Genomic DNA, 13,254 nt, shown 5'->3' on the forward strand with positions numbered 1-13,254 from the left:
CCGCAGAGCGGCTGGGCCCGTGAGCCATGGCCGCTGAGCCTGCGCGTCCGGAGCCTGTGCTCCGCAATGGGAGAGGCCACAACAGTGAGAGGCCCGCATACCACAAAAAAAAAACAAACAAAAAAAACAAAACAAAACAAAAAAAAAAAGAGCACTTGAGAGGTAAATTATTTCTTGCACATATTTTTGTGTGTGTTGTGTGTGTTTTTTATTCTGTGCACACGTTTGGTTGACAAATTGACCAGGTAGAAAGTTCTAGGTCAGAAATCATTGCTTCATGTTTTTTGGCTTCCAGAGTTGCTGTTGAGAAGTCTGATGCCATTCTGATTCCAATCCTTTTCACAGGGCCTGTCTTTGTTCATTAATTTGATAAGGCTTTTTTTTTCCCCTTTCTGCAAGTCTTTAGGGTTTCATTTTATCCTTGGCATTGCAAAATTTCACTTTGATTGTGGATCTTTCTACATTCACTGTGTTTGGCACTCAGTGGACCATGCCAATTTAGACATTCCTCCCTTTTGGCTCTAATCATTTTTTGTATTACTTATTTGATAATATCCTCCCTTCTATTTTTTCTTATCTTTTTCTGTAACTCCTGTTATTCAGACAGTGGACCTTCAGGATCAATCTAGTAATGTCCTTATGTTTTTTCCATTTCTTTCCTGTTTGTTCTCCTTTTGGGACAATTTTCTCAACTTTATCTTCTAAGCCAACGAATGAATTTAGTTCTCTGCTCTCTTCTTCTCTCATAGCATCTTTCTCTTGCTTCATGGCTGAAATTTTTTTAATCGCTCTGCTGTATTAATGTCAGTTTTTAAAGTTTCCTTCTCCCTGCATTGCCTCTATTTCTTCCAAGTTTCTTGATTCTATTTGTTTGCCTTTGTCTCTTTTTTATAGCAGAGAATTTCCTCAAACGTGGTAAGCCTTGGTTATTTAAAATCCATTTTTTAAACGGACTATTTAAAAACCTATTTCAAACTAAGGCAAGAAAAAATTGGCTGGAAACTCTGTATTCATGAGCAGAGCTTACTGACTAGTCGGCTTCACTGTAGAATTCTCTGGCTGGACTCAGGAAATTTCTGATGTAAATATATTTAGGGGTTTTTTTCCTTGGGTTGGTGTGTTAGTTTCCTAGGGCTGCTATAATAAAGTACCACAAACTCAGGGCTGAAAACAACAGAAACTTATTCTCTCTCAGTCCTGCAGGACAGAAGTCCAAAATCAAGGTGTTAAAAGGGATGATTCCCTCTGGAGACTTGGAGGGAGAATCTATTCCATACCTCTCCCCTTGCTTCCGATGGCTGCTGGCAAATCTTGGCATTCCTTGGCTTGGCGTTTCATAACTACAATCTCTGCTTCCATCTTCACACAGCCACCTTCCCTCTGTGTGTCTATGTCCTCTCTTCTGTTGCTTATAAGAACACTCATCATTGGATTTAGGGTCCACACAAAATGTAGGATAATTTCATCTTAACATCCTTAAGTACATCTACAAAGATCCTACTTCCAAATAAGGTCACATTTACGGATACTGGGAGTTAGGACTTGGACATATCTTTTCAGGCTACTATTCAACCCACTATAGTCTGTAATATGCCCCTAAGGAAATTTTTCCAATGTCCTACTTGGAAGGGATAAACCTGGGATCTGAACCTTGGAAGAGGGTTATGGCTCTCACACTTCAATGCATAAATGTTCACTTAATCTTTGTATTCATATCTATTTTTGTGAAACAAACCTCCCAAAACTTAGAAACTTAAAACCACCACCACTTATCAATACTTGTTCACAATTGTGTAGGACAGTAAGTGGGACTGAGTCCAGCCACCCGGTTATTGTGTTTTCACCTAGGGGTTACTCACATGACTGTAGGCGTCTAGTCAGGTGACTACAGTCAGATGGTCCAAAATGGCTCACCAACTTGACTGTGGCTGGTGCTGGCTGTTGGCTGGGCCTCTTCACGTGGTCTCTCCTCCTCAGAGAAACTACCTGGCTTCCTCACATGATAGTCTCACAGCCCCAACAGGGCAAGAGTGGAACTGCCAAGGCTCCCTGAAGCCTATGTTCCTTGTACATCTAGTCTGCTACAATCCATTAGTCAAACCAGGTCACAAAGCCAGCCCAGATTCAAGGGGCAGAAAAATAGACTCCACTTCTTGATGGGAGGAGAGGCAGTATCACGCTGCAAAGCCACACACATACAGGGATGCGGGAGCTACTGTAGACATCTTTATAAACCATCTGCCACGCTCCCCATGTTTCAGTGCCCACACTCAGGTATGCCTGGTATGCCTCAGTCCAGATTCTTCTGGTCCATCCTCCTCCAGCTCTTATTTTCAGTTTTATGCCAGGGTGGAGAAGGGACAGCTGTCCTGCTGCAAGAGGTAGGGGAGAGAATCTGGAGCCCTAACTACATCTGGATCAGACTTCCAACCAGTGCTTGTGTTTTCAACCCCTGCTCTTCTCCTGTTTTCAGAGTATCATGTGAATTTCACTTTAGATCTTTCTTGGGTACTTCTGGGCAAAAGAAGATGCTTCGTGGTTTCCTGCTCCGTGGGCTTGAGTTTCAGTGCCCTGGAGTCTCCTTTGGATCAGACAAGTTTTAAGATTTTGTTGTTTCTGTTTCCTCTCCCATTCTCTTTGTCCTTGTGGTTTTACAGGGGGGAGAGGTCTTTTTACTGTATTTTTGGGTAATTTCAGCAGGGAGTAGAGAAACATCTCTAAATGAATGGTCATTCAGTTTCCAGCTGAATAAGACAACCAGGATAGTTATTTATCTCCCCCAAATGGCTACTCTCACTCATCCAAAAATTAATCCACAAATTTCAAAGCATTTAAATACATGACTATTTCACAGAAAAATGTCATTTGGGAACTATATTCAAGGGAGAAAAAATATTACATGACATAATTACTCTGAACACTCTCTCACTGCTTTAACTGTGAATAATTAAGAAAAATGAAACAAATTCAGGAAAGCCTCTTAAAGGACTGCTTTTATGATGAGGCGAATGCTTTAAAAAAAAAAAAAAAAGATAAAGGTACACTAGCACCAGAAAGGGGTAGTTATAGCAAAGAAGAATTTATAATTATTTCTCACAAGAGAGGTAAGATTAGAATGACCATGACTCTCACCAAACCAGTCTGGATTCAGTAAAGGGTAATGAAGGGAGAGGGAACAAATGACACCTATAATTGGATCAGAAGAATCAAGGGAATATTTCAGCAGAAAGAATAAAAAAGCAAAACGAGTAACTGTTAGAACCACCACAAAGGGATAATGTATAGGTCTATGTCATAAAGTTCAGCAAGAAGAGGGCGCTCTAGCATGGGATCAGAAAAGTTCTGAAAAATCCCCTGGAATTAACCATCCACATGCATATTTCAGATAAAAACACTACATATATAGAATTCGGCTTTTGATTTATCTATGGAAGTAGCTTTTGCTCTTGGTTAACAGCTAGAAGGGTTTGCAAACTATAAGGGCTCTTCAATATTCCTGCCTTCTCTTCCTCGCTCTTCAATCCATGAGAAACAAAAAGATAAAATGAAGGTAGAGGCTTGCTAAGAAAGGTTGTCAAGGAGAGTGGGAGGAATGAAATCAATTTCTCACTCCTGAACAAAAACTCTGAAAAGAATTGAACTCAAAACACATTCAGCACCAGTGCCAAAAAATGGATAGGAACTCTGGAGGAGATGAAGGTTGCTTCTTGGCAAACAGGGGAAAAAATGAAACAAAGAGCCTCAACCAACCCTCGTACTCTGGAACCACAGACTAGTGGACATCTGTGATCTTGATCTGTGGATGCAAGGAAGCAACAGAAGAGAAACCTCAGCCAACTGGCTTCTTCCTTAACTGGCACTTCTTCACAGATATAAAAGACAGTAAGAATTTACCTTAGCACATCATATTTTAAGGATGAAAGTCCTAATCAAACAGCAGTTGGACCTGTCAAAGGCATAAATTCAATTTGCAAAAAGCTTCAGTGGAATAAATATCTGACTCACAGGCCAATATTTGAACTCCCATAATCCCGGACAGCATATGTGGCCGGCAGTGATATTTCATTTCACAACTGAGTAAATCTGTAAAATTTGAATACTCTGGTGTCCACACCAATCTTATGCCATCAGAAACGAATGAATTACTGCCATATGGATCATCAAATTGCCTCAGATTCATTCCACTGTGAAAATCCCATTTTGAAACTCAAAACCCCACAAAACTCTTGACTAATGACTCTCCTGCTGCACTTTTAGATCATGTCCAATTTTTCTCTGTTTTAAAGAATGCTGAAATGCACAACTTTATAACTTTTTTTTTCTATACACAATTATTTCCTTAGGATGAACTACTAGATGTAAAATGGATTGGTAAAAATTTTACATATTATATAAAATTTAATGATAAAACTGCCCATAGAAAGATTGTACCATTCCACAGCTTCACCAGAAATATAAGAAATGGACACCATGTTTGGTAGTATATATATTTTTTAACCTTTACTAATCTGATAGGTGAAAAATGGTCTCTTAACATTGTAAATCAACTATACTCCATTAAAAAAAAATTTGGGGGGGCTTCCCTGGTGGCGCAGTGGTTGAGAATCCGCCTGCTGATGCAGGGGACACGGGTTCGTGCCCCGGTCCGGGAAGATCCCACATGCCGCAGAGCGGCTGGGCCCGTAAGCCATGGCCACTGAGCCTGTGCTCTGCAACGGGAGAGGCCACAACAGTGAGAGGCCCGCGTACCACAAAAAAAAAAAAAAAAAAAAAAAAAATTTAAATGGAAATAATGCAGAAGCGTATTAAAATAAAAAGTAAAATTCAAAAAAAGTCTCGGTTTTATTTCACATTTTTAAATTACTAGTGAAGGATGAACATTTTTAATAGATCATTGACATTGCGCAATTTTTTAAAATGTTTCAAATGTTTTGCACATTTTTCTATTGGGTAGTCATCTTTCCCCTCAATAGTCTATGAAAGCACTTTCCATATTAAGGAAATTCACTATTTCTCTCTTTTGTATATTATAAATATTTTCTGAGTTTGTACTTGACATTCATTTTATGATGTTTGATATATTGGACCACATATAAAGTTTCAGGACATTAATATTTTCCTTTATGGTTTATGTTTCTTGATATATGATAATTTTTAAAAATTTCTTTCATGTTATACCCATATGTAGCTTCAAGGTAGTTTAGAAAATTAAACTGGAAACGCGTAATCATCTGCCAGGAGCAGATGTCACAGAACACTGGCTTCTGTTTTCCCCAACTAAAATTTACTGGTTGAATGTCAATATAACAAAAGGAGGGAAGAAACATATGCCCCTTAGCAAGTGACATCCACTATTGCTATTCAAATGGATTGGGTAAATTCCACCAGCACAAATGAATTTGAAGTTGCTTTCTTTGAATATTTTAATTTCTCACACTGCTGTACTTCTAAATATCTCTGTCAAAGGGCTTTCACATTCATCATGCCAATCAATTTTCAATCTGACATTGTGAGATAAGAAAGGTAAGTATCAGCTCCCCTTTGTACAGATCAGGAAACCAAGGCTCAGAAACAATACTGATTGGCCTGCCCAAGATTCTCCAACTGATAAAGCTTGCAGGATATGAAATGCAGATTTTCTGTACTCCTGGTTTAAGGTTCTTTCCACTATACTGTGAAGAGTTCTTCTGATGACAATGCAGGAGTAGTTATAATTGCAGGAAACAGGGAATAGAGATTTAGAAAGGGCATGTTCTCTGGGGAAAATAATTCTTCCATTACCCCATTCCCATTTTCTGCCTGTCTTAACAGCTAACTTTGTTAATGGAGAATCTCTGCCTTTGCCAAATTATCAGACTAAAATAACTGATTTTGATAAAACATTTTGCTAATACTATCTGGCTTAATCCTTAAAGCAACAACAAAATGTATAAAATCTGGATCTGTAATTTCTAAAATGTATGTGATTGCGGTAACGGGATAAAGTAAAATATTACCAGGTCTATTGCAAAACAGAAAAAGAGAGCTCAGTATAGAACTGGCTTATTTTCGAATACAAGTGGGGATTTATAGCCCAGGAGCAAGGTAGGGGTCAGTGGAGGCATAAGAGGGGATTCTGGCTAACCCGACCTAACAGGATTCTTCCTGAAATGCAGGCCAGGGTGATCAAATATCACCCAGGGAATAGTGGTAGGCGAGGAATTTTATCAGATATTGAGGGTGATTAGATATCGAGGATGGAGATTCTGGTTAAACTGACTTAGGATTCTTGCTACAGCTGGACTCTTAAGGACAAGGCCAAAGGATGGAACCTTCGAAAAAATGGCTCTAAAGAGCCTGCTTAGAGTTTGTTTCATTAAGGAGAAAGTCTTTGTCAATTCCCACAACTCAGTTTCCAAGATTTGCTAGAATGACTCACAGAACTCAGAAAAGTGCTTTACTTACTATTACTGGTTAATTATAAAGTATACAGCTCAGCCAAAATGGAAGAGATGCACAGGGCAAGGTATGAAGGAACATATTTACCAATGAATTACTATATTGCTAGTTAAGAATTATGTCATAGTTAATAAACGTCTAGCTGTATTATTACTATAAAGAAAACATTACCATGGTATCTGAAAGGAAACACATGAGTTAATTGTCACTACTCTGTGGAAAAATATGCATATTTAAGGTTTAAAATTGTATAAGTGTTCAATTTGTCACTCCCTCTTTAAAGATGCTGTAAACACATTTTAAAGAACTCATAGATAAGATTTTTGTGGAATTGTGATATTTACCCCTCTATCCTAAATTTAAAGTATACCTACACCCAACCTCAAGAAAAACTCATGTATCTTTCACAAGTATTTTTAAGTAAACATTCAGTTTAACAGTCTAATGATACCTTTTGCTCCACCTTCAAAAACTGAGCCAGTTCTTCCACAGTTAGGTGATCTTTCTTGTCACTGTAGCTCAAAAGCAACAAATAAAGGTCCCGTCTCAATGACATCATTTTGTAAAAAACACAGAACTCTTCAAATGTCAAAGTTCCCTGATTCTCATCTGTATCGGCTTCCTGAAAGAGGCATAGAAAATAACAAGGCAGTGTGAGAGTTTGAAATAGGAAATTCAGTAGCTGGAAATAATATTTACTATAAAAAAGGCTAATACACATTTCACAAATGGTAAACAAGTTCTTTTCAAGCACACATGGATCAATTTTAAAACTGACTATATATTAGGCCACAAAAAAGTTTCAAATTATAAAGAATCAACCTTATAAAAACTAATTTCTCTGATGACAGTAAATGTATAAAGCAACAAACAAAGCTTGGTGTTTGAGGCTCTTGGTTGTAGAGTCTTTGCATCCAAAGAAAGTAGGTCTAATGTTAATATTTCTGCCATAACTTTGTTTCAAAATATCTAACCCTGGATAGAGAGATGATACATCTTTCAAGACTTCCTTGGAAATGCCTAAACCATTAAGAACAGTAAAACTCTAAGGTTTAAGCAATAGCATCAAAGACTTCAAAAGAAGCTATCCATACCTTAAAAGACTATCTTTAAAAAAAAACCAGTTGAATCTTGCACTGCAACAAAAAGGTAAAGAAAATTCCAGGAAGGCTTTAATGTCTTTACCAGCAATTCAGTGTAAAAAAAAAAAAAAAAAAAAAAAAAAAGTTCCTTAAAATAATACTAAGATCTTTGTTTCCATCACTCCACCCTGAGCACTCACAGAACTCTGCTACATGCAAGACCTATGATAGAAATATTCTACATACAATAGAAGCCCAGCTGCTTCTCTAGTCACTCCCGGCTTGAGAAGTCTTTCAGTCTTTAAATCCAAGGTCATAAAGAGACCTTAATGTTTTCTTAAAACTTCTCTAAAGCATTAACTTTGAACTTACAAGACTTTTGACATAAATATTTCCTGGTTTACCCTTTAAAATACTTAGTGTATTAGAGATAAAATGTGTCTGAAGGAGGAAAAAATATAGAAGTAAAATAGTTCAATATCTTATGTTACTTCTCTATCTTATTTCCAAAAAGTACCCCCCAAATCATTATTTTTGTAGGTATAGACTTTGCCCTCCTATTTAAGCGTGGCCTGTCTGATTTAATCAGAGCTATCTCTCCAGTACTATGAATATCTCCTATGGAAAGGAACGCATGGGGAGGTGGGGCTTGAAACAGAACAAAAGTAAGGTGTCACAGGGAGTACCGAGAACATGGCAAACCTTTCCATATAGTTTAAAGACAATTCACTCTGTGACAACTCATTTCCCCTCCAAAGTCCCTCATTCCATCCGTGGTTCCTTTTATAGACTATCTCATTCCTTCCTCTTCTTTCCTTTCTCTTCAGTGCAATGGGACCAAGTTCCCCCAGTGCAAAACATCTCCAGCTTCCAAGGACAAGACCACAGGACCTGTGACCATCAGAGGTCACAGATCGAAGCCATCCTCCATTTTCCATTCATTGTTGCAACTCACCCCTCATGCTGTTGCTGCCCTTACCATCTCTGATAACACAAGATTAGAAAACAAAGGAAGCACAAAACATTAAACATCATAAAATATAACCCTTACACTTAATTTTACACATTAAAAATATCACCTACCTAGTCACTTAGAAAATCACTGCAAAACACGGATTATATATATGACTTATCTCCAAATAAGAGCATTTCCTAAATTAGTAGTCTACTAATTACTAATAATCTAACATGTCTTTGCACCAACTGTAACTTAACAGAACTCACTTTTGCACCTTAGGTGGAAGACTGAGTACAATCCCAGCTGGGGGCCCCAGAATAAGTTTGGGCCCATGGATTTTCCTCCAGAACTTACCAACAGGGAAAGAGCATCTCATCTAACACCAAGAAGCACTGGAGTGAACTTCTGGAGGGCTCCCTAAATGGTAGAAGTGATACAGCACTTCTAAGCCTTATGGATTCTAAATCTTAAACTCCTCTGTAACAAAATAGAGGGCTCTTGAGGATTTCCACACGTGCTATTTTGTCACGTTACTCAGTCTTTATTCTGATCCTCACAACAGACCATGAGGTTGGTAGATGAGATCTTATCATCCTCTCCAAGTGACTTGATCCCATTCACACCATTATTTAAGTATCAGGTAAAATGCTTAGAATTACTCTCTGAAAATGGCAGCAACAACAACAAAGCACTTTAGGAAGTGAAACTGTGGATGCATGTTAAGTTTAGGAAGTTTTCCTTGATGAAATAAAATGCCTCTGTCTTCAAAGAAAAACAAAACAATACAGAGTAGTAATATTAGCTTCCAACAAGACAAAATAGCCTTTTGAAATACTTCAGTATATTGATAACCTCCAACGTGTATTTTACATAAGGCCAATCCAATTGTGAAAATATACCTGAAACATCTGTCTGACTTTTCTTCGGGGCAGATTGACATTTAGTTTGTGCATCAATTGGTGTATCTCTTCAATGTTCAATAAGCCATCACCATTCTTATCAGCTTCCTCAAAGGTCTGCTTCACCCACTTGCAGAAAGGTCAAGAAAAACATTTGCATTTTCATCCAAATAAAAACTGCTTTCACAGAATACTCACAAGGACATTTATCATTAACACCAAACTTGAGAAGAAATTCTTTTGAGGAGGACGTGCAATCCACAGGCTCTTAGTGAGCTACTAACAGTGACAACAACAAAAGGAACTGGGGGAAGGAGAGCACATATAGGTGATTCCCTTCACTGGGAAATGAGAGTCAAACCATATTATTCTGGGAGCTTCTTTAACATTTTATCCAAACTGTAGCATCTCTATGATGTGATGAGACCCCATGTATACCAAATTTAGGCCTTATCTTCTCCATCTACGACTTTTTATCCAGTATTTTTTTTTTTTACCTTCACAATACCCCTACACAACATGATCTTTTCAATTCCCTTTTCTCAGTCCCACTCTCACATTTAGAAGCTTAGACCATCTCATTCAATCTCCTCATTGTTCAGATGAGGATATAAAACTAGAAGAGAGGGAGAAATTTGGTAAGAATTAGTAAGAGAACCAGGTCTCAACCCCAGGTCTCCTTCAACTTGGTCTAGCACTGTTTTCTCCTGCACAGCAGGCCTGTCTCTACACTGCTCCTCTTCCTATGACTAGCTTTGACAATTCTTACCTAATATCCTCAACTTCTAAATCAAGGGCATTAATAGGAACTGCAAGCCTGATATGATAGAGGTTGCTTCAAAGCTCAGGTATGATACTAGGTGCCTGAGGATATGAGTTTAGATACAAAGGATTTACATCATGTGAACTGAGATTTTAAAAGGCCCCCAGGAGGATGAGTCTTGGGTCGTTTTACATAGTGAGGAAGCAGAATAACTGGTAACAAATGGATGAGTTTAAAATTCCCAGTTAAGTTTTAGCAGAGAGCTTTTTTAAAATGTATGATTCACAGTTGTTAGGGGGTAGATAACAGAAGGTAGGAATGGTATGTATATTTAGAAAACCAAATTGAGCTTCAAAATTCAAAGGGTAATGAAGAGGAAAAGAATGAAGATGATGGAAGAAAAACAGAATCAAAGTAAGGGAAAGACTTAGGTTTAAATATAAGAAATGGGAGAATGGGAGTAGGTGAAAGGAAAGTGTCAAAGAATAACATTTGCTTATCAAACAGGTGACATCAAACTGAAAAATTTTCATTTAAGACAAAATATTAACTATCCTCCCAGTAGTAACTCAGAACACTTATACTTCTTAGGTGATTCAAACTATGATTATAGGAGATTATACCTTAGAAAGTAAAAACTGGAATATTAATCTTATTTCTCCTAAAGTTAAATAGAAGTGATTTTTCAATCGTAAATATCTGTTTCACATTTTGTTCCCTTTATAAAATTTGAATATAACCAGCCCAGTTCTTCAAATTCAATTGTTCCTCATAGAGTTCAGGCAGGACCTCATTATATATGATACCTGGAAATTAAAGGGTGACCCAGGACCAGGGGAAAAATAACTCAAGAATCAAGAGTGAAACATTTGGGCCAATTACTAGTAAGTACCTGAATCTCATTTTTTTCTGTTTTCTTGGAATACAGCACCCATTGCATGAGCTCTATTTCTTTTGACTGTGAACACTGCTCTGTGCCCCACAAAATATTTGGCCAGAGTTCAAAGAAATGAATAAATGAGTCCAAGGATGGCAGCATTTTCATCCTTTTATTCTATACTTCTTTATCAAAGCATCTCAAAGACTTCTCCAGAGAAGAAGCAGGTACAAGCAGACACTAAGCATGAATATTCTGCAGAAACAAACCCTTTTGGGTGAGCCTGTGTCTGCAAGGCCTTCAGTGTCAACACACAAGCTGGCCATGACAATTGGTTTAGGGGATCTGGGATTGGTAAGACAGAAACAGAGGCCGACTCAGACCAAGAAATATACACTACTTCTGATTCCATGCTGACCTGGCCCTGTGACAGTGGGTCCCTTACATCACCTCTTGGGGCTTCCATTTCTTCATGTATAATGTCAGTGAGCACAACAAGATGACCCTGAAGCCCCTTCCAACTGCAAGATTCTATGAAAGGAAATACCATTCTCTCTCAGTAACAGTACACATGGTATAAGATATAATTGCAGGTAAAAGTATTCTGATACCTCAAAGTTGTTGTTCATAATTAAGACATGAGTGCCCACGAAAACCCTGAATTAATGATTCATAGCCAATACATGATAAATTTAAGAAAAGAAATAGTAATTCTGCAAAGAAAAACTAGGAGAGTAAAAACTGAATGAAAAGTTACGGCCTAATATTGTTTAATCGAAAAACTTTAGGAGAATGTAAAGCATTGAACGGTATTATTTAGTGCAGGGGTGGGCAAACTTTTTCTGAAGAGGGCCTGATAATAAATATTTTAGGTTTTGCAGGCCATTTGGTCTCAATTGCAACTACTCTACTATGCCATTTTTACACAGAAGCTACCATAGACAATACATAAATTAATTGGCATAAAATTTCATGTGTCACAAAACTTTATACTTCTTTTGATTTTTTTTCAACCATTGAAAACCCATTGTTAGCTTAGGAGCCCATATAAAAAGGTGGTGGGTCAGATTTACCTGTAGGCTACAGTTTGCAGGACCCCTGATTTATAGGGAAGGTGTAAGGCTTCAGTTTACAGCACCCATAAAGTCTTCTACAGGTAATAATTTCCCAAGTGGCATCAAGAGGTAAGGTAGGGGCACCAAGGAGGAGAATGATCTGATGGAGGAATATGTCAGCAGCATCATCTTTGCATGCTGGGACCATCGAGTTTTCAGACATCAATCTATCTGAACAGGAAAAGCAAAAGATTTGCCAATCCTTATCTCTCTTTAGCAATAACAACAGCAGCTATTTATAAAATGCTTAATATGAGCTGGACAGTGTTCAAAGCACTTTGTGTATAGTCAACTCATTTGATGGTCACACAGTGACATAGGGCGGGCTACATCATTATCATCATCACCATGTTACAGATAAAGACTCTGAAGTAAAAGAGTTTAAGTAAGTCCCCCAAAGTTACATAGTACACGGCAGAGCTGGGGCTGGACCCAGACAGGGCAGCACTGTCTCGTTCCTTAATCACAATACTGTATTGCTTCTGATAGACACGAGTACTTCATCTACCTCCATTCAACATGGCCACACTGCAGAAATAACTTGAATTTCACTTTACACTGGATGGATTTTTTTCCATACAACTATTTAAGATTCATTATTCTCATTATTCATTCACAGTTGAAATTTTCAGGCCTAATTGAAATGTAATGATAATGAACATATCAGCTTTGTTCTCCTCAATTAATGTTATTAAATTTACATCCAATCAAGGATGTCATTCTGATGTTAAGACATTATCTAAACCCCTATCCAATTCTGACAAATCTGTATGAGAATGGTTCTCTGACTCAATATAACATTCCCTATTTTTGACATCAGCTTCCTCTTCATTATTCATTAATTTCCTGTTTCCTTTTCTTTCCTCACTGACATAAACATCAACTCATCAATATTTCTTATAAAATTGTTCCTCTGTGTGGTTCTGGGTACACTTGCTTTCCAGATAGCATATTTTCAGAATATGAAATTCCTCAACTGTCAATCTGATTAATTCAAATATGAAAACTTTCTACTGCCAGTAAACATGGACAAACAAATCATGTTCAAAAAACTATTCACCTAAGCTGGTAAAAATTCAAACTACAGTATTGTAACTTTAGGACATTAAAGGTAATCCCCAA

At 37.7% G+C, this 13,254-nt stretch overlaps 1 protein-coding gene across 1 annotated transcript in view; it reads right to left on the reverse strand.

The window, feature by feature from the left end:
* The window catches only part of PLCH1 (phospholipase C eta 1), a 239,079-nt gene that overhangs the window by 86,167 nt on the left and 139,658 nt on the right, over positions 1-13,254 (reverse strand). The window contains exons 5-6 of the mRNA XM_007106908.4: positions 9,378-9,508; positions 6,890-7,060 (exon numbers count right to left, since the gene is read on the reverse strand). Coding sequence (XP_007106970.2) covers positions 6,890-7,060; positions 9,378-9,508 — 302 coding nt within the window. The remainder of the gene's footprint in view (positions 1-6,889; positions 7,061-9,377; positions 9,509-13,254) is intronic.

Source organism: Physeter macrocephalus, chromosome 1 (assembly GCF_002837175.3).
Source record: "Physeter macrocephalus isolate SW-GA chromosome 1, ASM283717v5, whole genome shotgun sequence".
NCBI lineage: Eukaryota > Metazoa > Chordata > Mammalia > Artiodactyla > Physeteridae > Physeter > Physeter macrocephalus.